Source organism: Atractosteus spatula, chromosome 1 (genome assembly GCF_055471065.1).
Source record: "Atractosteus spatula isolate fAtrSpa1 chromosome 1, fAtrSpa1.hap1, whole genome shotgun sequence".
Lineage (NCBI taxonomy): Eukaryota > Metazoa > Chordata > Actinopteri > Semionotiformes > Lepisosteidae > Atractosteus > Atractosteus spatula.
Window position 1 is genome coordinate 10,114,108 of NC_142706.1, and position 25,054 is coordinate 10,139,161.

Genomic DNA, 25,054 nt, shown 5'->3' on the forward strand with positions numbered 1-25,054 from the left:
AGCATACTGTTGGGCAACATTCCCCCCCTATTCTGTTGATAACTTGCTTTAGTTTTTTCATCAAAATTGTTTTCATAATATCCTGTTGGTAGTTTTGTTTATTATGTAAACAGCTTAATGGTAATACCGGAAAATGGTTCAATGCAGATCCTTCTGAGAACTTCTGTTACTGTATGTCTCAAGAGAGGTGAATCAGCGTCCCTTCATCTGTAATGAGCTAGGCATAACAGATAGCTGGATCTGCATTACAAAGTGATGACCTGGAAGTTTCTATTCATACCAATTTTGAGTGTCGAAATATTGAGGTATTTATTTTTCAGAGATTTCGGGAAAAAAAAAACGGGATTTTGTGGATGATCACTGAAACACTTCCAAAGAAAAGGCCAACCCCCGCGTGTACATCACTGATCCTGTTGCATTCATTTGCCATTACTGCGGTCTCAACTCAGGATGAGGAGGCTCCAATATAATCAATACAGCTCTTATCCCTATTGTCTATTTATTTTCTCCTCTTATCAGTTTTACTCAAAATACACAAGGGACAGAGAATTTTACAGTCGGATGAGAAAAAATAATAGCGAGCAACAATATTCTCCGCTGAAATTTCAGTGCCCTTTTCTCAGATTTCACTGTCCCGCTGTGCCACTGTCAAATATTAATATATTCCTCTGCGCAAGACGAACTCGTTCGGCCCTCGCAGACGGATCTGTAACGCTCAGCAAACAACGAGAGTTAAAAGTGATTTCTCCTCCCAGTTTAACGTAACTCTCGCACTACTTTTCCCGTTTCTCGCGGTAAACGGGAGGATTTATATTCGTCTTTCTGAAATCTGGTTGCGAACATGCAGTATTGTAGAGGCGGTGTCATACAGATTTGTGGTTTTGGGGGGCAACAAGAAATTGTGGTTAACATAATGTATCGCATTATTTTAAAACTGCACACTCTTTAAAATAACCCAGCAACATATAAGCCAGAAAATTATTTTTTTTTGCAGCGCGCACATGAGTCGTGGTGTTTCTGTGTGGATCGAAACCGATTAGTCCTTTAAACGTTAAAGCTGGTGTACCGCAGGTGTGCACCACACAGCGAAATGACCACGCCGTACACAAACATCTGACCCATATTGGTTTTTTGTTGTTGTTGTTGTTGTTGTTATCGAACAATTCAAAATGCATTCTCCTTTAAAGGCTAAAGCCGCTTCAGAGATCTTGGCGCTATAAGAAGCAGTGCACTTATTCGCCTACAGAGATAGACGCTTCGGATTTACGATTTACTGTAGACATCTTCTTGCAGAAATAGGATATTGGTAGTACAGCTACCAATGGTTTTTTGTTGTTGTTGTTGTTGTTATCGAACAATTCAAAATGCATTCTCCTTTAAAGGCTAAAGCCGCTTCAGAGATCTTGGCGCTATAAGAAGCAGTGCACTTATTCGCCTACAGAGATAGACGCTTCGGATTTACGATTTACTGTAGACATCTTCTTGCAGAAATAGGATATTGGTAGTACAGCTAGGGGGAGATCTGGTACAGTATCTAAAATCAGGAAGCACTCCAGAGAAATGTTATTGCACACAGAGGCTGTGTGTCAGCAGAGATCTACCGCTTTCAACGTTACTAACGCAAGCGAGATTCAGTGATATAAATATAAATTTGAGACGCAGTCAGGCGTTTTAGAATCTCCTCCACTGGATTCTTACTTTTTGTTTTTTGGGACAAGAAACCACTGAAGGAAGACTGGAACGGGGAGATCTTTCCAAGATACATTTTAGAGGCATTTTTGTTCCTTCTTCATTTAGCCCGTTTCCTTCATCATGGCTACAACAACCTGTACCAGGTTTACTGACGAATACCAGCTTTTCGAGGAGCTTGGGAAGTAAGCAAGTCTCTCATTATTGGAAATAGATATTAATAAACCTTTGTTTATGTCAAGCAGTAAGCTATTGCACAAGTTATTCGGTAAGCTATAGGGGTAAAACTGCGCGTTTAACAGTGCTTATGGGTCTATTTGAATTCAGTAACCTCCTGGTGAAAATTTGACTTGAATGAAACTAAATTTCAACGATCTGCGTTCCTTTATACAGTATATAACCCATGTGCTCTAAATAGTGTGCATATACATGGGTGTATATTTTTGTTGTTACATACAGTATCTGGTGGACTGCTTCGAAGGGTTGGTCAGTGTTGCATTTGTGTTTTAGACATTCGCTAGTGCGATGCGATAAGGAGTTCACTCTTAAGCAGAAAAAATAACGTTATTTCAGTGCCCACCTTATATTTAAAACAGAATAACCCATAACATACGCTGTCTTGATTTCTAGTAATTAAGGTGTATAAAAAGCAACAGGCTCTCTATCCGGCTGTATAATAGTGTGATCATGTTCTTAATGATTGGATTACACGCTTTGCCATATCCCCACACTTGGAAGTAACAGAAGGTGACCTGTAGATTTATACTGTAAGTCTTTGTAATTGCTATTATAGTAGCTGTTTGCTTCTGTCTTAATATGGGAGGAATTTAAATTAATCGATGTTGTCTTCAGTCCACATACTGTACAGTACATGGAGACTCTATCCGTTAAAATGGTTAGACATTCTTCCAAACATACTGTAGTTCTTCATTTTGAATTTTAGTTTCAAATTGATATCATCATTGATATCTAGTTTTTAAATGAAATCCACTGTGTTCATCGCCTAGGGTTTTGAACGTTGATTTTATAAATGCGGGTGGAAAAATGTTAAGCTTGTATTTAAATCCCATGATTTAAATACTGTTTATGCAAACAGCTGGTATGCTTATGCTGGTATAAGAAGCAATTTACATATTAAACAAGTTTAAAGATATATCTGCTGTACTGCCAGTAAAAAAATGTGTGGGGGAGGGTGCAATTAGGTCATTTTCACTTTCTTCTGTTTGCAGAGCTATTTACAGCCTTACGCCTAGACTGTAGTCCAAATGATGATTCATGGTAGTGCCAAGAGACTTTGAGGTCTTTAATATGTTCAGTTTAAGTTCAGATGGTTTAGAAACACAAATGTCAAAACACAAAAACTACCTCTAATGGGATGCAGTTCTTTTAGCCCACTCTTTCCCAAAGACCCAGTCTCTGAGGTCTAATTATTAATAGGGCACAATATTCCGCAGGGATGTCTCATGTCCAAAAGATATTTTCATGATAGTTCGTATTATCTTAAATGTGTATTTTTATTTAAATACAAAGTTTGATCTTTTTTTTACTGTATTTAGTTCCTTTAAATGTATAAATTGTATGTTACATATATACTGTACATATTATGCCAAGTGATGCAGTGCTCTGTGTCTGTTCTCATTTTTATAGGGGTGCCTTCTCAGTTGTGAGGAGATGCGTGAAGATCTCGACTGGACAGGAGTATGCTGCCAAAATTATCAACACTAAAAAGCTATCTGCCAGGGGTACGTGCCTAGAAGCCTTTGACGTTTATGTAGGGTACCTATGGAAATGTGAAAGTGTAGTGTGGAATTGAAGAAACTTTGAAATGAAAAGCTCTTCTGCATGAATCCAGCCAGCACTTCTGTGAAATTACTGAAAGAAATCTTAATAGTGAATGTTTCCTTCCAGTAATGTTGGCAAAAAAGTCCCTGCCATTGAATATCAATAGTCTTAATTGTTTTGTATGTCTCGTTAGGAAATCTTTGCACTTGCCAATCCTCATAAAGACACGCACCACGATACTGATTGGCTGTGTGCAAATAGTAAGATGTATTCAATGCTTTGTAGGCTCCTCTGAAGTACCGCTTTATGACAATTGTGGAAAAGGGGCTTTTAGTGAATAGTTAGTTACATAGTAGTTCAGGTGGGTAGCTGCATCAGCATGCATAGGCTGCAAAGGAACAAGTAATAGGCTTATTCCATGCTGAAAAGAGAAGGAGGAAAACAACGCTTCGGCCGTGGAGCCTTCTTCAAGGTGACATGGTTGTTAAGTAATACTGTGTATATATATATGACTCTTAGGCTAGTTAAGTATTTCTGCTGTACAGGTCACCGAGTTCTTAAATTTATCAAGTAATATTATTTTCATTAGCACTGCATCAGCTCTGTGAATTTGGTTAAGCAATGGAGCCGCCTCTGATCTAGCCCCATTTTGAGTGAGGTATCAAAGATCAGCTATTCATTCGGATAACATTGGGTTTAATTCACAAGAGTGAATTTGAAAACACAATTGAACTCTTAGTCAGGTCTAAGTCATGGGGATGCTAGTGAGTGGGTTTCAGTGTTTTCCTTTATTATCTAACCTTTGGTGTCCAGAGCAACATCATAGAACAAAAAAGATTCTATTTATTTAGTATTGTGAAGCTGAATCTGGTTTGAAGAAGAAAATAGTTAATTGTGTTCTCTCTCCCAGATGGACAGACACATACACACATGCACATAGCTGTGGAGCAGTCATGTATAGTTCTTTGATTGAATGTTACTTTCTTACATACATATTTAACACATTTTTTAGCAAGTTTAGACAATTATATAAACATAATGTTACACAGAGTAGCAGTATCAGTAATAGCATTGATTAATTTGAAACTTTGGTGTGTTTTGGTTGGTTGCAGTGGAGAATGATCATGTCTTGATGGGATTTCCCTTCCTGTTGCATATACAGTACATGTCTGTTTTACTGCTGCAGATTGTGTGCTAGTACTCCTGCAAGCTACTGTATATGCAGGAAGAAGGCAATGATACCCTCAAGAGCATCTTGTCATGTGATGTTTTAGAATTGTTTTTTTCTGTCTGAAAAATACCAGAAATATAAAATAAAAAAATATGAAACTGAAAGCAAAACATTTTGAGATTGAGAGAGATGTATTACCATGCAATGCAGTACAGTGCTTTGTAATGCCTCTACAGTTGCTGTATTTAAAAAAAATGCATTGAAATAGATTCTAACAAAGTACAGTATTCATTTTGGGTGTATACTTTTGCTGTTGCTCCAAAGGGTTGTACAAGATTTAAATTGAATTTGAATCTATTTTCTTATTATTGTCTAATGAAGACAATACAAAGATAATATGATGCAAATGATGCATTTTTCTTACAAAAGAAAGTGCAATTTTTTCCTCAAATGTCACAAAATACAGTATACCTGAGATTTCCAGGGTGTGAACACTACTTTATAATTGATGAGTTGATGTATATGTATTAGTGTTTAACTTCATTTTTTAATTTACAAGGCACAATGAAAGCAAATATTACTAATTGCAGTGTAATCTATGATTAAAAGTAATAGTAACATGTACTCACTGAACCAAGGAGAAGGTTCAACATAAAATCTTCAGGATAGCCATTTCCGTCTTTGTGAGAGAGTGTTTTATTTTCTACACAGGAAAATTGGAATCCTTCTACTTTCCGGGCTTAATTATTTCCCTTCTTGAAATTGAAACAGTTTGATCCTTCCAGTTGTGGTTTTTATTTTATTTTCTTCAGGAACACCACTCAGCTTCAGTGTGCATTTCTTGTGTCAAGTTCAACATCTTGCTCTGCTCCGTTCTGTTGGTGAAGCTTCTCTGCATCCACATCCATTGATTGAATCCATTGATGCTTCCCAAAAACGGAGATGATGTTCAGTTTCTTCTTTGCTGGATGGGAATTCCCTCTTGATGGTTTGGAGAAGATTTTCGAATTAAGCACAAAATCGTCAACTTTGTGAAAGTATTGAATGGTCTCCATTTTGTTGAGAGTTTGTGCGAATTGTGACATGTTGCAGCCCTTCCTGCTCACTAGTCACTCTATTGACTAATGTTATGGGATGTACGAGTGAATAAGTACAGGTTGTGCAGCAGATATTTCACTGCAGAAATGTTCCAACACGATCTGCATGCAGAATTAACAAGTAAGTAGTATTTGTCAGCGAAACTGGCTCAACGTCGAGAGCAATATTTCTATTGGATTAAAAAGATGTATTCTCAAGCCTGCTTGTTTACAATGCCATAGGGCTGCAACACATCACTAGAAGTTTTGTTGCCTTGTTCTGAATCACAGAATATGGCGCTGCGCATACCTGGAAGTTTTCTCTATTCTGTGATGTAAATTGGAGGTCTTCCGAGTTACTGTTTACATCATTGCGGCTAGAAATATACTCATCAGTGCTGTTTCTTTCTAACCCTGATAAAAAAAAAAATAACATTGCAGTTCCTCTTTAAGCTGTTATGTAGTATCTCACCTGACCTCTACTTCTGTATACCCATGTTTTTTTCTTGAGCAACTGGTGAGCTGATAAAAGTTTGTTTTGGATAATTATACTGTATTTTGGAGCTTCGTGCGGTTTTTGACCTGGATAATTCGTCAACAGCTAAGAAGTTCCATATGCATTACTGTCATTCACTTGAGATATGATATGATTTCGAGATATGATATTTTAGCTTCATTTTGTGAGTTGATTTCTCTAAATGTGATCATTAGTTGAGTATGTCTTTGAGTTTACTAGTTTTATGGCAGATGGTCCAGGTTTATTCAGACTAGAGAGAATAGACTAGGTAGTACCCATCCATCAGCATATACAACATTATGGTTGTGAAGCAGGTAAAAATAATTATGCTGCTTTCATCAAGCTATAGCAGCACTCCATGTCCCTAATATTACTAGCCCACTCCTCAGAAAACATTAGCCAACACCTCAGAAAAACTTGGTGCCGAAGGAGGTTTTTTCATACCGCTCCCTCCATCAGTTAATTCTTTCTGCCTTGGAAAGCTGTTAGTGTAGGAGTGGGCAGTGGGATAATGCGATTTGCTTACAATTTATTTTTTCACTTTGACATCATGGCATTTAAAGGCACAGTATATTTTTTAAATTCTTGTCTTTTGGGGATTTTTTTTCTCAGAGATTTTTATTCCAGTTTTGGGAATGTAATGAATATCTCATTCTTAATGTTTAAAATGACTTTTCTGGGACACCCAAGGTGAAACAGCAGTAGATGGCTTAAATACAGTACATCAAAACACTCACATCTGCTGTAATTATTTATGCCTTCAAAAGTGAGGAAAATTATGCATACATATTTTAATATTTTATTAAAAACCTGAGTGTTCTAACTCAAGACTTATAAATACAAGAAAAGTTATAGTAAATGTTAACAAAGAGCTGACAGCCTGGGACTAAAATTGTAACTCTTAAATTCCATACATTTAAATTCATAAACATGTTGGGGCAAAGCAGCAGGAAGCAGTAACCCTTAAGGTAAACTTAAGTATTAAATGTGGTGACCTTCCATGTGACTTGTTCACACTATCTGAAGGGTTGGGAAGGCAAATATTTGTGAAATTCTGGTAGCATGACTGAACCTGCACCTGTGTGCATGTTCCTAAATTGTATTTGTGTTTAGTAAGTTTAAAATTACAGCTATACGTATTTTACAATGCCATAACAATGACATGTGCCAGTGTTGTGAGCCAAACACTACTTTCACAAGAAATTAGATCTGATTTTCTCATTATTCTTGCTTATTGTGGGACGAGTGATGACTGAAAGGATCATCCAGGAAGGTTTCAAGTTTCAGTTTATCCAGTTACCCAAGAAATGCAGGCCCAGCTTCACAAAAAGAATTACCGCCTTTACCTGGCACACCCTGAAATATTTGGGGAGAGGGAAGAAACTGAAATAGCTGGGATATCTGCTTGTTCATGACACTTGCAGTGCAAAATGAGTCATGTGTATAAGGAATATGTACCAAGCTTGTAATGGAACAAGTAAAATGTTTATACCATGCTCAAAAGAGATTAAAGGAAACACAACGTTTGGGCTGTGGAGCCTTCTTCTTCACACCCAAAGAAGGCTCCACAGCCGAAACATTGATTCCTTTCTTCTCTTTTCAGCATGGAATAAACCTTTTACTTGTTCCATTACAAGCTTGGTACAGTACATATTCTTGAACCTTTATGTACCAACTTGAGCCTACTTGGACTACTCATGCTTGTAATGTTTAGTTCTGAGGATGGTAAGATGTTGAGATTTATACTGTGAAGTACCTTAATAGACAATATAAATATTTGAGCTTGTGAAAGACAATAAAGGAACTGCCAAAGCATATAGTAAGGTTTTATAATCGTTGTATCTATAACACAGTCACCTCATTCGATAAGGTTTCTACAGCACAAATGTCCAGTATCTGATGTGTTTTTTGTTTTATTCTACTTTTCATTGCCAAGATAAGCTTTAACATATCTAGGAAGCTTGTCTCAAGATGATCGACTGTTTCAGCATTTCAGGTTTCCCTTAATAACCATTCCAGTTTAAATGTGAATTGGAATTGTTGCATAAAACATGGCTAGTCATTTTTCTACTTTTTATACTTCAGTATGATTTAAGGTTTTTTAAAATGGTTTGTAGAGCAGAAAATATCAGAAGTATATCTTAAACTGTTTTCTCTAATGTAGTTATTGACTTGTGTTTAAGTAATGTATGTTTAGGGTAAATAATGAAGAAAATGCTTTGGAAACTGCAAATATCTGCTGTATGATGTATTGCAGTTCACTTACCATGGAAAAATAATTGCACTGGGATTGAGCGCTGGGCTTACTTAGATGTGGTAATATAAGAACATTAATGAAACAGTAATTGGTATGAAGAGAGCACACCACTAAATACATTACACATTCCAATTAAAATTAATGTTAGTGAATTCTTGTTACACTGAAGGAAATCCTTTAAGTCACTACCTTGCAGCGGTTGTCCAAAACGTGGACCAAACGCAATGTGTTGATTTGCTTTCAGTAATGACTCTCTCACCTGATGATGTCCAGGCTTTTTTTCTGACTCTTTCATCATGGCCGCCAGGCTGCACTCTCTTGTAACTAAGTGAGAATGCAGTGTGACGTCGTTAGTTGGGCACAATATTGTAAATCCTCGATCTAGATTAAAAATAAAGTGTTGCATCAAAGAGGCTGATATCCTATAAGTCTTATAGCAGATTTGTCTTTATGAGTCATAATGTCAAGGGCTGGCTGAGGTTCAGCAGATTTCTTTTATACCTCACTGGGAGGCAGCTTGCTGTCTTTTGCCAAGTGTTACTCCCCCTGCCTAGTCCGAAAATCAAATTTGCACATACTGTGAGCGATTGAAACTGGCAGTGTGATTCACCTGTTTTGTCTGAAATTGTATAAGTACTGTATAATGCTTCTACTATTGTGTTAAATTGTGACTTCAGCTATTGTGGAGAGCCAGCACAATTTTGGTTTTCCGTGTTTCCGCTTGTCATTGTTTGACTTCTTTGGTTCTTACAGCTACGTTCTCATTCCATACTTTCTGTGAAAAATAGCTCACATCAAGATATAAATAATACCTTCTTGAGACCGCTACAGTGTAGCATTAAAAGAGTGTTTTGCCTAAATAAGCTTGTGTGTGGTTTTCAGCAACACTTGACTTAGGCCGATGTTGAGTCATAAAGCAGCTTGCTGCCAGGAGTGGAGGAACAGATGGTATTTTTTTCATTCTGTCCATGCTTGTAAATCTGAATGGATTTGTGTAAGGCAAAGCCTTCATTTACACTTTAACCCTTTGCAGCCATTTAAACAATTGTAAATATAATGGGGGCTGAGAAGAGTTCTAAGGATGTTCAAATTAAGCAGGTAATTTGTTTGGAACACACAAGGTAACAATATTTCTCATGAATTGCCATGTTATCTTTATCTCTGAATGCTTTGTACAGTATGTGCAGTGCTGAACACCTTGTCCTTCACTTTGTCCCTTTATCAGTCGTATAGGGTTTTTAAAGCTGAAATGGACAGGATACTTAAGAAACAAAGAAAACGAGTTCATTTAAAGAGCACGTGTAAAATCGTGTATGGAAAAAGAGTTTGTATATCTCTTGGTTTGTTTCCAGTATACATTTATCTTCTAGACAGTGTTAGGAAATTGGTGTCCGGTCCAGGATGTATCCTGCCTTGTGCCCGTTGCATGCTGGGATAGCCCCCGGCTTGCTCACAGCCCTGAATTGGATGAAGTGGTTAGAAAAGAGATGCATGGACAATATTTTAAAGCAAAAAAAAAAAAGGGCTAACATTATTGGGCTATATAGGTGAAACATAATAATTTAATTCAGTGTTATGTTAAAATTGTACAATGCATTAGTCCGACCTATCTATGATATTGTGTTTAATTTTGCTCACCATAATGTCTGGAAGAAGCAACCAGCCATTGCTGTTGATCCCAATGCTCTTCCTTCTCTCAAGAAATGGCTGGACATGATTGTTGGATCAATTAGCTACTAAATAATTAATGAGAAGGACTGGCCAAATGGCAATCCTAAATACACATCCTTGTTTATAGTTTTCATTTGTATTTCTTCAATTGTGCATGGGCTTTGTGCCGTAAGATATGTAAATAACCATTACCGCCGCTATGAGTGTCAATAAAAATGAAAAGAAACTGAATATCATACTGTATGAGTGTCCCTTATCTTTTAATTCTGATTTATGGAATTTCATGTACTTAAGGTAGGATTGAATTATGAATGACAACATTCACGGGAACTTAATATTTCTATGGGTGGAATTGTAACTGACTAGATTAATCTTGAAGAAATGGAATGATAACTAAGGGATTTAAATGAATTTAATATTGAATAGAATTGAAAGAATTGATCTGGAGAGGGAATTAAATTATATTTGACCCCAACTCTGAAAAATGAAAGAACCCGAAACCTATTGAAATGAAGTAAAGACAGATGAACAAACATAATTTACCATTTTAAACAGTTAACCTTAATGTTGTCTCTGAAAACGCATACCCAACATGATAAAAAATAGTGCTGTCAACAAAAGGTTTGATTCAAGAACGAAAGCAGATGCACGTGTATTTTACAATTGTTTGAGTCTGGCTCAACTTCATTTTTAATGCTGAAGTAAACAATACCTATGGATTGTTTTTTTAGCATTTTATATACTATTTTGTGCAATTTGAAATGGATGTTTGGGTTTAAGTATTTGTTTTTGCATCCCTCAAGTGCTGTCTGATCATGTAATATAATATTAATATAAAATAACTTCTAAAACATTACATATCTAACCATGTAATTGTAATGTAGAAGTGTGTATACATACTGGTAAAAATATTTTTGTCATATCCAGGTCAGGAAGTAGTTATGATCAGATTTTTTTTGCTGTTGGAAAGCTGTGATGGAAGGTGGATTGGACTGAAGATTGGATTGGACCAAAGTGACTTTACTAGGTCAAGTTATTTACAGTACCTGGTCCTGGACTATAGTCTATTAGTGTAAACAACTTTTTCAATATTTTGAGAGCCTCAGTTGCTTCTGATTTCTAATATTAATTGTCACCACATTCAAAGTGATCACTGCAAGTGACTGAACACATTTTTGTTATCTCAAAATCTGGATCTTTCACCTGTACAGTTGTTTTGCAATGTAATCTGCATTTTATTTAGCAAACATTTAAAATTTCATTTCATCCTTCTTAGGCTTTCAGTAAGGATTGACAAAACAGTGACATAATATTTCAGTACATTGTGAGAGAACACTGTAAATAGTTTGGACACATCAAGGGATTACAGCAGTGGTGGAAAACCTGCAATTCCTGGGAATTTCTGAACCTGTGTGTTTCACAAATAAAATACCCGTCACGCTGAGTGTATACAGACTTTATATATAGCATTTATAAAAATACATTCCTTTGTATCATACAGTAACTAATTAAGGATGCTGAATTTTGTATTAATTTCTTGTTAATTGCGTTATTTGACCCTTGTACCATATCTGCTTTAGGGACACAGATGTAGCTATCTTCATAAATCTGATATTCCCTAAGTAGATAAGATAATGTGATATGCACACTTTGCTAAAAAACATTACAAAAGACATAGATAGAATAGGATAGAATACAGGCCACATAAACACATCTAGACTCTGTGCATATCTGTGCAAAGAGAGTATTATATTAACCTCCTGTGCAACAGAGCACCTCTTAATGTTTATATACAGGTTTGTGATGTGACATTCTTATGACATTCCTACAGACTGTCACAAAATAAATGTTGTTGAATCCAACCAAGATGGAATAGTATGAAGAAATTGAGGTATTGATTTCTAGGTGTCCATTAATGAGATTTTCTTTCAAGTTCCAGAGCTGAGATAAAAGCCCACTTCAATATTTGTTAATCATTTTTGTTCTGTCATGAAATCAGTTCAAATAATTCAATTATTAAGTGATGTTTTTTTTGTTCTTCTTTTCATTTGCTGCTGCATAAAAAGCCACATTGTGTCGCTTTATCATACCGATTCAGGGGTTTTATTTCAGTACCTGATTTGTATGCCTCTAGGAGTGTCCCTTCAGTTTACAGATGAAGAGGGCATTGGTTTGTAAGGATTAATGATTGCTTGAAAAGACGGATTGCTTTCTATGAAAGCAGCAGGAGTTAGAATAGTAATAGGTTACTGATTTTGTAGAAGTGTTTTGTAGAAGACAACAGGTAAGCAGCAAGTGCTGTTTTCTTTTATTGAAACACCTGTCAGCAGAAGTGTTTTCAGCATTATGTGAAATAGCGTAACAGTGCAGGATTATGTAACAAATGTCTGGTTAATTAAAATAATTTATGATCTGTACTTGATAGAATTAACGCTCAGGTAGGCAGCAGTCCAAGGTGGTACTTTGTGCCAGTGTGCCTTCTTTTTCCTGCACAAACAAATGTAACAGTGTAGTGGTAGTGAAGGAAGTGTGTGTGTTTTTATCTTTTGGCAACTCGGGAGAGCAATGCTGCATACAGGCAGCTAATTCTAGCCCTTCGTCACTTTCTGATTTTCACTGTTGAAATATAAAAAAGCATACCCCCCAGAGCATCAGTCTAAATCCTAATTTATGAACTAGGCCACAGATTCCAAAGAGATAGGGCATTCTTAATTAGAAGCACTGTATCTTTTTCATTGACCTTGTAATCTGCTGGAGAGGTAGAGCATACTTCTTGTCTTAATAAAAGATTATACTTCTTCAGGTTTCAAATTCAACCACAAGAAAAACTTTTCCTTCTTGAACTGCAGTGCATATAGAAATAGAGAAATTTGTAATTTGTAAAATAGAGCATTTGTAATTTTTGAATACATGGAAATTACTGTTACCATTTAAGATGCAGTCAATAACATTTTTTTTTGTAAAACAGTTATTGGGCTGAAACGTTTTAAAAACAGTATAGTCTGGTACAGTAATCAATGCAGTCAAAACAAAAAATGTCATGAACCCAGATGAACAGATTACATTTTAAAATTCCATAAAGAAGAGGAAACAGATGGGTATCCACTTCTGTTGATAAATTGCTTGTTGTCAGCTTCACAATGGAGTCTGTAAGAGTGACAATTGTGATGTGAATGTTAAGTCTTACACTCCATGCTGAATACATTTTTGGAATGTCAAGAAGGGCTAGAATAAGTAGTTGGCTGTGTTGAAAAGTTTGTGAAGAACTGTTTGGCTTTTGGACCTGAATTGGAATGGTGACTGAACAGGAAACTCCAGAATGGAATAAAGACTCTTTTACTTGATTTTTGACCGTGGACTTTGCCAAATGATTTAAACAGACTTGTATTTACTGTAAGTGACACAATAGTGGTGGCCGAGCTGGGTTTTCAACCCACAACCACGCAGTTACAAATCCAGGGCACCAACCACTATTCCTTTACTGCTGCCTCTAAGTGCCATGCACCCAACCAAAGCAAAGGTTACCGGAAGGAACCCTATACGAATCTGATTTCAAAAGCCATAAAGTTACCGAGCTAGCCCAGATTACTCTTCCTAATTATCTCTAATTTACTTAATTTAACAAGTCACAGGTTTGACGTACTTAACTGATAAGATGGATTTTTCCTGGTTTTTAGAAATTGATGGTGATAGTCTATAAAATCTGCTGGATAGGGGCTCTCAAGGAGCAGGGCTGGATAGCAGATATGGCGTTTAAAAGCTGGCAGTGTGTCTGAGGAGTAGCCCTCATTAACGAAAATCTTGATTTCTTGTAATACTTGTAATTTGATCTTTCCACTGTAACAGTTTTATAGTGTCACATTTTTATTAACACTATCGCAATCAAAATGATTGTAACTTTTTTTACACTCGGTTTGCTCCTCATTCCCACGAGCCAAGTCTTAAAAATGAGTGACTGGGATTGAGGAACGGATGTCATAAACGTGACCCATTCCGGATTTGAATAAAAAGTTTTTACCAGTTTTATCCCAGTTACGTTTTTTGTACCAATTTATACCAATCCCACGTTTTGTTGTTAAAAGCTTTTATCCCCCTCCTGCAAGACGTTTTGTTTTTCGTCTCTGTCAGCGTTAATGAGGGGACAGGCATGTCCCCTGTGAATACTGTCCTTGTTCTCCAGTACTTGCTGTATGTGCCAGCTCTACTGGGAAGAGGAGTGGCCCTCTGGCAGGGAATCAGACTTGAATGCAGTAAAACAGGCTGCAACCTCCACTGATTTTGTTTTTTTCTTAGCCGTTCACGGTTTTTTAAAGAATTCCTTACATTAACTAAAAATAATTTTCTGTTATAAACTATTTTTAATTGCCTGAAAAGGCATTACCAGGATTAGATGTAAAATACAAGTATAATTAGAAAGTGTTCAGTACTTTTTCTTCACCCAGCTGTCCTAAATGATTGAGCGGACAATTAAAATGTTATTTAATTTCATCTCAAAATGGCAACTTTCAGCACATTTGTGAACACGTTGGACCTTTACACCAAAGTGAGCTCAGGGGTTTAACTACATTTCTCTACTAGGGGAAAAAAACGCAGGTGCAATGTGGTCAGAATTTCAGTTTTTTTTGGAAACCCGCCTAAATCAGACTCAAATCAAACTTAAATGGGCTTAAATCAAACTCTGGGACACTGGCGATTTAATGTTTGAGAGCCTGAACTCATTTGTCATCCTCTGCACTCACTGATCAACTTGGAACAAAGGAAGGACACCTCTGCTGTTGCCGGCTGATGTGGCTCTGGAGTACTGTATGTGTGCTGGCTGTCTGCATGATGGCGCAACTCACAAAGGACCGCAGGAAAGCAGACATACTGGTGTTCTGTGCTTCACTGCACTTGTGCTCAATCTGAGCCCATGCTTTTCATTGTGATGAAGAGACCCTTCAAAACAGTGTCTTGTCATATCTCATCTGAGACGCCAGGCAGACAGGCATCCTTAAGAGCACTTCAAGATCAGTATTTGGGGGGAAAAAACATGCATGTTTATGTAGATACACCCTCAGTAATACTGTATGTAAAATGTTTAAAATGTATTTAGAAAGTACTGGAAACTATTCCTGATGTCACACTGTGTGTCATGTGGGGTTTGTCAAATCATGGCTGCCTACAGTACATAAATAACCCCTGCTTCATCAGCTCTTATATGCCAGTATAACACTGGGATAATTGATGGACTAATTAAATGCAATCCCTTTCACTGTATCTATAATTGTAATGTTTTACTCTGTAATATCCTGAAATGTAGTATCCCAATATGCTCCTCATATTCATACCTACAGTAATGAATAAAATGAATAAAAACAGACTTTTTTTCAGGCCACAATTTGAACATGAGCAGAGCACTTCAGTTAATGGACTGAATCATCAGTTTTTTATTTAGAAATGAAAACATCTGATGAGACAGGTTAACCATGGCGATTGGGAACTTGAAATGAAAATCAAAAATGAAAGTTGAGAATATCAATAAAACCAAAAGAAACATTAACATGAAATAGGCTTCTAAATAGGAATAGGAAACTGCTAGTCTGAAACAAACTGTTTCATAGTTTCTTTTTTTAATGAACAGTCCATATACTGTAAGAAGCTCCTGTGGAATGTCGTGCCTATGCTGCTATGTTTTCAGACTGGACCTGAATGTTTAAGCAGTCAGTTATTTGTGATTTTTGATTGCTTATCTTCACAGTCAAGTATTGTCATAGCCCACAGCAATCTTTGCGTCTTGAAGGTCATGATTTTTTTTTCATAGCTACCTGGTTTAGAGGATAAGAGTATATGGATAACATTTGAAACTGGACTTTGAAGATAAAGTAACACAATTATGTTCGGGTGTCTTGAGGGTTTTTAATACTTCGTTCACTAGAATGCACGAATGTCCAATAATCAAGTGAGGGAAATTGGAATAAATTATATCCAGTGCCTTGCAAATGTATACCACATTCTGTTGATATCTAAAAAGAATGTTTTCAAATGGCACTTTATATTGCAAATCTATACAATCTACTCTGAACTGTTAAAGCTAAAAAATGATGAGAGACTGTAAATTATTTTAAAAAAGAATTAGATTCCTAGTTCCATAAGTATTCAACTGCTTTGCTAGGACAGGCCTAAATCTGTTAAGGTGCAATAGTATGGTTTGTAGGTTTGTAAGATCACAACACTAGTATAAATATTCTCTGTGTAATTAAAGTTGATAACTTGACTTCAGATTAAATGCATATGTTTCTATAAATTCCCTCAGTGAAATATTGAATTACAAGCCACATCTCACATAGTGATATGACATACTGTATCCATCATAAAAATCAGGAAGCTTACGAAACAAATCAGGAATAATGTGGTAGAGAGGCACACATGAAGATAAGGATACTTCACTCTTTGATTGCAATGAAGTGGAATTTGCATCATATACTTCTGACATCAGGCTCCTTTTCCAAACTGAGCAGTTGGCCAAGGAAGAAACAAAACTTTTCAAACTGGCGGGGTCGAGATAAAAATGGAAATTGGATGTTTTAAAAGGCAGAGTAAAACCTGTCTGTCACCCAGGAATTGAAAAAGTGGGTCAAACATCTGCTCTCCAGCAGGACAAGGACCGGAAGGTTCTGGTGACAAAAAGAGAGTGAATGTCCTTCAGAGATCAAGGCAAAACACCTCATTTACCAGAGATTTACCAATCGCAGTCCGTCAGCAATCCCCAGCAGACTTGTCAAAACTGGAGCAATTTTGCCAGGAAGACTGATTAACAGCTTTGCCCAGTGGGATAGGGCAGACTCTGACAAATAACACTGAAGTAGTAATTGCTGCCAAAGGTGCTTCCATCAAGTACTGACTTAAGGCACTGAATACATAAGTGATCAGTAAATTTCACTTTGTATTGTATAGCTTCTCTGCAGGGTTTACTGAAATTCAGCTTCCTTCACAGTATAACAGAGATCACTTTGACCGTTACAGTTTTTAAAATAAGAAAACAAACAAACAACAAAAAAAATGTTTATATTACTTCTAATGGATCTAAATGTTCTAATAAGTGTAGTAGAGGGTGAATACCTTTATAACTTGCTGCATTGCATTGCCCATGCAGTATGGATAGCTTCATGCTGTTTTCAAAAGCTGTGGCCCAACAAATAGATATTCACAAATATAAGATGTTCACTGAGTGCCTTATGAAGAAGCACCATTGATAAGGAACAAAATATGATTATTTTAAACAATTTAGAGATAATAGAAATTAATCATTGAAACATGTAAAGGATTTCTTGTTGCAGATGTAATCATTTCAGTGTAATCTTTCTGTACATGGTAATTGAATTTATGATATTTAGATATAATGTAGAACATCCCACTCTTTTCGAGTTAAGTTTATGTCCACAACAGTTTGGTAAGTTGTGAATGATCAATTAATCATTGAGTGATGCCAGAAATAATCAATATCTAGAATTCCCACACTTTATTTATTTTAAAAAATGCCTAGTGTTTTGGCTCAGTATATAAGCTGAAGCTGACAAAAATCCCCTGAGAAAATGTTTGTATCATGACATTCCCTTTTAGAAGCATCTAGTTATTAAAACCTGTTAATTATTGTTGTTTGTCCAGCCATTTGATATATATAGTGGTCTAAAATGTTTTGTCCTTCAAATGGCAGCTTGGATAAGACCTGTCTGTTGGTTAACAATTAAAAATGGCAAGCTAGAGTCCATGGGCATGCATAAAACATCCACAGAAGATGGAAAACATATGAAAAGACAATTTAAATGATCTTTGGTCATAAAGCAGTATGTCTTTAGATACGTTTTATTAAAAGATTAGCATAAAAAATATGGGGAATGTTTTTATTATTGTTAATACTGTATGTGGACAATGAGAACATCTGTGTTTTAGCACTGTAATGTTTGACAACAAGATAGGAGTTGAACTGAGTTTAGAACACTACAAAGCCAGCAAAGTGTATATAAAACTGCCACAAAATTATGACTTTGGTGCAGGAAGATGCTGTGAAAAAAGACCACAAGAATAATAATAATAATAATGTAACACTATTAGAGCATTGAAAATTGAGATAGAAAATTGAATGTGGCTTTGATCTTTACATATGACTGGGAAAATGTCGAAAGGATTTTACTTTGTTGAATAATAATACACTACCTTCAAAGTTCTGTCTGTAGATGTGGTGTGTTAATGTTGCAGAAATCAGAATATGGAGTGGTCGTAGGTAATGATTCCATCTGCCACAGAGCTTCACTTCAGAATTATTTGATTAACAAAACACATCTTAAACAGAGGCAAAACACAAATTTGTGTAATCTGTTTCATCAAGCTTGATATTGTCAGGTACACCTACAAATCCATTCTTTGAGCTACAAAGGATTTTATATATAAAGTATTTTGATATGTTTTTTAGATATATACAATTGCATTATCGCATAAAACACTAGTGAAGGTATTAAATACTGTATACATTTTCCATTGCAGTCATGTCAGGACTTTGCCTGGGTCTCACAAGGACATTTTCCCATTGGCCCTTACCAATCATGGCCTCCTCATAATCCCCATCTATGAATTGGCTTTATTACTCTGCTCTCCTCCCCACTGATAGCTGATGTGTGGGGAGTGTTCTGGCGCACTATGGCTGCCGTCGCATCATCCAGGTGGGGCTGCACACTGGTGATGGTGGAGGGGAGTCCCCATTCCCTTTAAAGCGCTTTGAGTGGCATGTCCAGAAAACCGCTCTATAAGTGTAAGCAATTATTATTATTATTATTATTATTATTATTATTATTATTATTCGCTACCTTCTTTTCACAATCCACTGTGGCTCTGACCTTGTGCTTTGGATCATTGTTTAGCTAGAGTATCACCTTTTGACTTGTTTGTGCTTTGTTCGGTTATCACTCCTCTTTGAGATGTTCCTCACTACATAGTTCCTGTTGATGAGATCAATTGCCATAACGTGATGTTGCCACCACCATGCTTGTCAGTTGGGATGGTACTGACCCAGTTATGTGCTGGATTGGCCATGCATCGGACGCAAAGCTGTGCATTTAAACCAAAAACTCCATTTTTGTCTCGCCCATCCTTAAAATCTTCTGCTACATGTCTGCAGCATACTGTACTTCCTACAAGGTTTCAGTTGTCTTTTTCAGCAATGGCTTTTTTCTTCTCACTCATCCATATACAGTAGGTCACTTTTGTGTAGGGACTGGTCCAGTATATTGGGGACGTACAGTATGAACAGTGACGAGCTCTGCAGATTTTTCAGAGTGAGTGGTATCTCTAACTAGGCTCTTTCTTGCCCAGCTGCTCAGTGTGGAAGGGTACAGTACTCTGATGCCATTAGTGTCAGGGTGGTGTGATGCACATTCCACTTCTTTATGATTGCCCGCTCAGCATGTAAAGGGATGAGTTACCTTCTCCTGATTCCTGATCTATGCCTCTCTAAAATCCTGTCCCTTACTTGCTGAAAAAGCTTCTTGGTCTTTATGGTTGATTTGTTGCATGATATGTGATGAGTTGTGGCTTGAAATTCAATATCTAAGGAAACTTAGAGACACAGATGATGTAATAGTTAAGCCACTTTCATTAAACAGAGACTTTAGCTTTTGTAGCCTTTCAAAATATTATTTTACATCGAAACTGATTTAAGTTTAAAATTGATTGTAAAGATTCCTAAAACTGTATAAAGTCCTACTTGTTTTTGAAAGTGTCATATTTGCAAGCTCAGAGAAGGTGTGGAAACTTTTCTGGGGGCTGAACATTCATCCTCTACATTAAAAAAAGAAACTAAGCAGGAGTGTACAGTTCCCTGGTAAGAGGAATGAAAATTGTAGATGAAGAGAAGTGTTTACTTTAATTAAGAATGTCTGTGAACAGAACTGACAGCCTGCTCAAACCAATTTCGACCCATTTCCAGTAGCTACCAAATTACAGCCTGCCAGTTTCACCTGCTTAGAGATTTTGTCTCTCTCGGGATTCTAGGTACCAGAAATTCGCAGCAGAGAGCACCAGAAAGTAACAGACTTACTTCGTTAGTTACAAAGTCCACAGTGTCTGGCACCCATCACGCAATATACTATAGTTCGACAAAAGGGATTGTCCTCTTTCCATCTGGCAGACAAATAAGGATGTTGCAGTAGATTTGTGGAGATATTGAAACTATCTTATGTGTATTGGAACAGTAAAAACATGCAAGAACGTTATCCAGATGTAATGGCCTTCTCAGTCACCTACATTTGTAGGGTATTTTGGAACAAAGTGTTTCCACATCCATCAACCAGGTGTGTGTTGATTGACTTTCTTATGGATGAATGGTGCGACATGCATCCTGCAGAGTTCCAGACACAGTAGACTCTATGGCACAGTGCATACAGGGAGCACTGACCACACATGATGACTGAACAAATGAGGTGACTTTACATTTGCGTTCTTTTCCACTACTTAGAAATATACATGTATACAGTATACGTACATAGGTGTGTGTACACACACATGCGAGCACACAGGCAAACATCATTGGTTTATATATTATTCACAGGTGCTATATACAGTTGTCATCACTCAAGAGGTCACAGAACTGTGGAAAATGCCTTTGGCATTGTGGCAACCAGATAGAAAATACTATCTTGTTCAGTTGAAGAGGCCTAGCAAAGTACTTAACACCATAATAGCATGTATTGCTTTGTTTTTGTTTTGTTGTATGTTTTAAGTATTCTAATATATTTCTTTGATAAGATTTTGTGGAATAAATGTACTGAATTTCACTCTTTTTTTTTCAGCCATCACGTCATTGATCTGGGTTTTTATTGTACTAGAGCTAGAGGAAGGGACGAGGTTTTCCCTATTGGTACTCTCACTGTAAAGTAATAATAATAATAATTGCTTACACTTACTGTATATAGCGCTTTTCTGGACACGCCACTCAAAGCGCTTTACAGGTAATGGGGTCTCCCCTCCACCACCACCAATGTGCAGCATCCACTTGGATGATGCGACGGCAGCCATAGTGCGCCAGAACGCTTACTGTAAACATCTGTTTGTTGCTTTACGTTTTAAATAGAAACCATGAACCTGAAGGAAGATGCTATTTGAGGACTTGTCCCATTGACTTTTTTAAGCTACGCAAGTTCAAGAAGCATTACTTTTACTTGACCACATTGAGCCTTTTAGGCTTTAGGTTCAGTGTTTTCAAATGAAATTAACTCACCTACTGACTAATGTAAGTTATGATATGAATTATAAGGAACAATTAATAACATGGGAATACATTGTCTGTGACCCTTGTCTGGAATTACCTATTCTTTATTGGGAATAAGCAGGTTTCGGATAATGGATGGATAGTTATAAATATTGACTCAAAATTAATTCAGAAAAAGAATTAGCAGAAGAAAATAAGACTGATCTAGAATTCAGCTGCTACTATTACAACTAGGATCTGCTGTGCTTATACTAAAGCTCTGTGAGTTTCATTTCGGTGTAACAAGAAACCCAACCTTAAACAAATGTCATATTTTAATTTATTCTGTGGTCAGAGATATTCTGATGCACCTGCTGCACACTGTGTAAAATGTAAATTTGTCCTTTGAATGTGTCTTTCATCTTCAATGCAGGGTTGTAATTAACTACAGAACAAACCATTTACTTTGCATTTGGACTCGAAACAACATACAAATCTCTCTCTCTGTTGATATATTGTGGGATGTTAAAAGTTTCTCACATAAAGGACACATTATGGTCTTTCAAAAAACAGAATAAAACTAAAACTATTTTTTGAAAAACTCTAGCCACAAAAGCAGTTTATGAAGTATCAGATTTTTCACCTTTTTCAGAGCTTGTATTTCAACATTGCAAGGTGACCCAGTGACGAAGTTCATTTGTTATCTTAATATGCTTGTGGGAATTCTTGTCCAAAATTGATTGTGATATAGACTAAAAAACTAGGACAATTTCAGCACTCATACTCTGCAGCAGTATTGCTTTTGCTCTCTAAAAATATTCCTCTAATCAAACAACATTGAAAATTATGAAATCATTTTTCTTCTTAGTATTGCTTAGTGAGCTTTAATAAAATATTTTTAGAATAAAAAGAACAGTTGTTGAAGTCTTCGTTTCCCATGTTTCAATCTAGAGGAAGTTTCTCTTTTTTTGTCATAGGCAGTTTTCCATCTTATTTTAAATATTTAGTAGAAGCAGATGCATTGCATTCTATATGTACAGTATGTGTTGCATTTACTAAAAATAGGCAATTATATTTAATGTATTTAACATCTAGAAACTATATACCAGCAAAAGTGAGCAAAAAGGAGCAAGAGCAATCTTTACTGTTTAAATATTGTGTAAAGGAGAAACTAATTTGGAAAGCTGATTTGAAAAATGATAATACAGCTATTCTTTGCTGTACATGGCTATACAGTATGTCATATTTTGAAAGGTCTTGGCTATTGACAAATCATGTTGTTATTAGGCTGTGTGCAGTTGCATTGAAATGTGTCAAGGACACACTATGAGCAACATTAAGTGATGCCTTGCTATTTAAAATCCCAATTTAAATTTTCTACAGGAAAGAAAGTGAATGTATACAGTATACCCTGTATTCTGTAAATAATCATCCCACTCTTCCAAGAGGAATAATTTCACTCTCGCTCGTAGCAGTTGGAAGAGATATTTATGGAGTCTTAACTGGCAGGTTAGGTTTTTCATCTGATGGGGTCATGAGCAGTGAATGTGAATAAGCTCAGAGAAACAGATGGTAAGGAGACTTCAGTATCAGGTGGCAGGCAGGAAAGACAAGGACATCACTTCACTTGCAAAAAATATTTTAGAAAAGTAAATTGTTTTAAGATTAATAAGTACAATATGGTGGGAAGAAACATTTAAATCTGTTCATTAATGGCTCCTCTTTTTCTTGACACAGTTCCAATTAATTAAATCCCTGCATTAACTACCTGATAAATCAATAATTCTCTTTAGAACCATCTGTTTCAGCTACACCATAAGACCATTCTGTGACTGTAAACTCCCTATTTTTCTTTCCATTAATTTAATTTCAGTCTCTCAGATCACAGGGCATGAAAGCTCTTCAAAACAGATTACAGAAAGAAAGAATCTTGCAATCTTTTGTGAAGCATTAAATCCTGGGAAGTTATGAAATCGCTGCTCATGTAAGATTTGTTTTCTGGCCACGGCTTTATGAAAGCTTGTTGCCTGCTTATTGACTTGTTTGATTGTGTTTATGGTTAGTGTAAGAAGGCAGAAAGTGGTGATAAGATGGCGATTCTTGTCTTAACCACATTCCCCTGAGAGCAAGGGGGAATGACCTGCCATCTTCCAGCTCGGCAATGTGACCAATTGGAGGATGACCATTGGTATGGTGAAGGTTAAAACCATGAAGTGGAGGCTTCCAAGTGGGGTATCAGCTTCTGCTTTCTGAGAAGAGAGCAGAGCCTGTGATATGTGCTGTATTAGAGGGAGGAGGGATGGAGGAAGTGACCAGCTTATGAAGCTCTAGAGTGTTGCGAGTTTATGCGAGAGTTTCAGAGAGAGTGATATTTTGAAGTCGGTAAGCATCTTAGCTACTTGGCTAGCAAATAGAACTACAAAAGAAGATGTGTAGTTAGAATTTGAATGGAGCTACTGTAGGTTTCTGCTTTGTGTGTTTAAATAAACTCGCACTGTTTTCACCTTACAGATTGATCTTATGGTACTGTATGCATCTGTTTTCCAATACTCACCTAAGATCACTGTTATGACACACGTTCCCAAGCACATTCCAGGTTCGTTACTTTAAGTACTTGATATATCTTTAATAACTACCGATACAAGCGCTAATAGGGTGCTACATGAAAAAAATGACTGTTTTTGTAGTGTTCTTGACAATTTTTGTCAATGACATCAGACAAAGAACATGCAATATGTGAGATGGCTCCAGGCATTTTCTTTAATATCCACAGTTGATACGGTAGGTGCATTCATCCAGTGTCACAACTCGATTTTTATCAGAATGGGCAACACTGCATAGTAAAAACACTCATATTAGTATTAATTTAATATCTGGAAACGAAGGTTCTCAGTATGGGGTCTTTGATGTTGAAGTAATGCACTTTGAACTTCATACAAAGGTAAGTGTAGCAAATAAGAATGTATTTTCATCTGCTTAAAGCTATTTTTCAGCAATAATACCCCATATGTACAGTATATTTTCACCATCATGTTCATGTATGCCACACAATTGTTTTTTGTTAATTTGTTATTACTCTGACATTCGCAAGTTAGAAGGTGACATTTTTCCCCAATCACGTTGACACTAAGCGTTTTTTTGCAATCAAATAATTTGTACTCAACTGAGTGCTGTGTAACTTTTGTGTTAAATCAATTAAGCAGTGTGTAACGTGGCCTCATACTGTAAAACATAAAAAAGGAGCCAACAGCGAGATTAGAATCTTTAAAAATGTACAGATTTTGTGCAGTAATTGTTTCTTTTGTGACCTGGTCCATTAAACTACTGTTCAGTTTTTAATGTGTGGAAATGTTCATTGGCCTTATGTCATCTCAGCATTCCTGGTCTGATTTTGTTCATATTATCCCTCATCCTCATCCCTTCTGTGTGAGAGGTGGTATGTTCTAAAGCTTTTGTGGTGGTGAATTTAAAAAATGTGGATCTCTGTGGGAGATTTGCACAGATTTTCAAAACAAGTCATTTTTAAATAAACAGCTTTTGGAAAATTCACATTATTCTGCAAATACCGAATAGCATTTAAGGATATTGTGATAGCTTTCCATATTGCATAGGTCACGACTATATTCCAAACTTTTTTTTTCCACTAAAAAACATGCTGTATGCTTACAAAATA

General features: G+C 36.4%; 1 protein-coding gene across 23 annotated transcripts in view; it reads left to right on the forward strand.

Moving 5' to 3' along the window:
• The first annotated feature begins 837 nt into the window (after positions 1 to 837).
• Positions 838 to 25,054, forward strand: part of camk2d2 (calcium/calmodulin dependent protein kinase II delta 2) — a 106,457-nt gene continuing 82,240 nt past the window's right edge. For all 23 annotated transcript variants that reach the window (XM_088939882.1, XM_088939719.1, XM_088940686.1 and 20 more), the window contains exons 1-2: positions 838 to 1,874; positions 3,337 to 3,431. In XM_088939882.1, the coding sequence (XP_088796008.1) occupies positions 1,813 to 1,874; positions 3,337 to 3,431 (157 nt within the window). In that variant the 5' untranslated portion in view covers positions 838 to 1,812. The remainder of the gene's footprint in view (positions 1,875 to 3,336; positions 3,432 to 25,054) is intronic.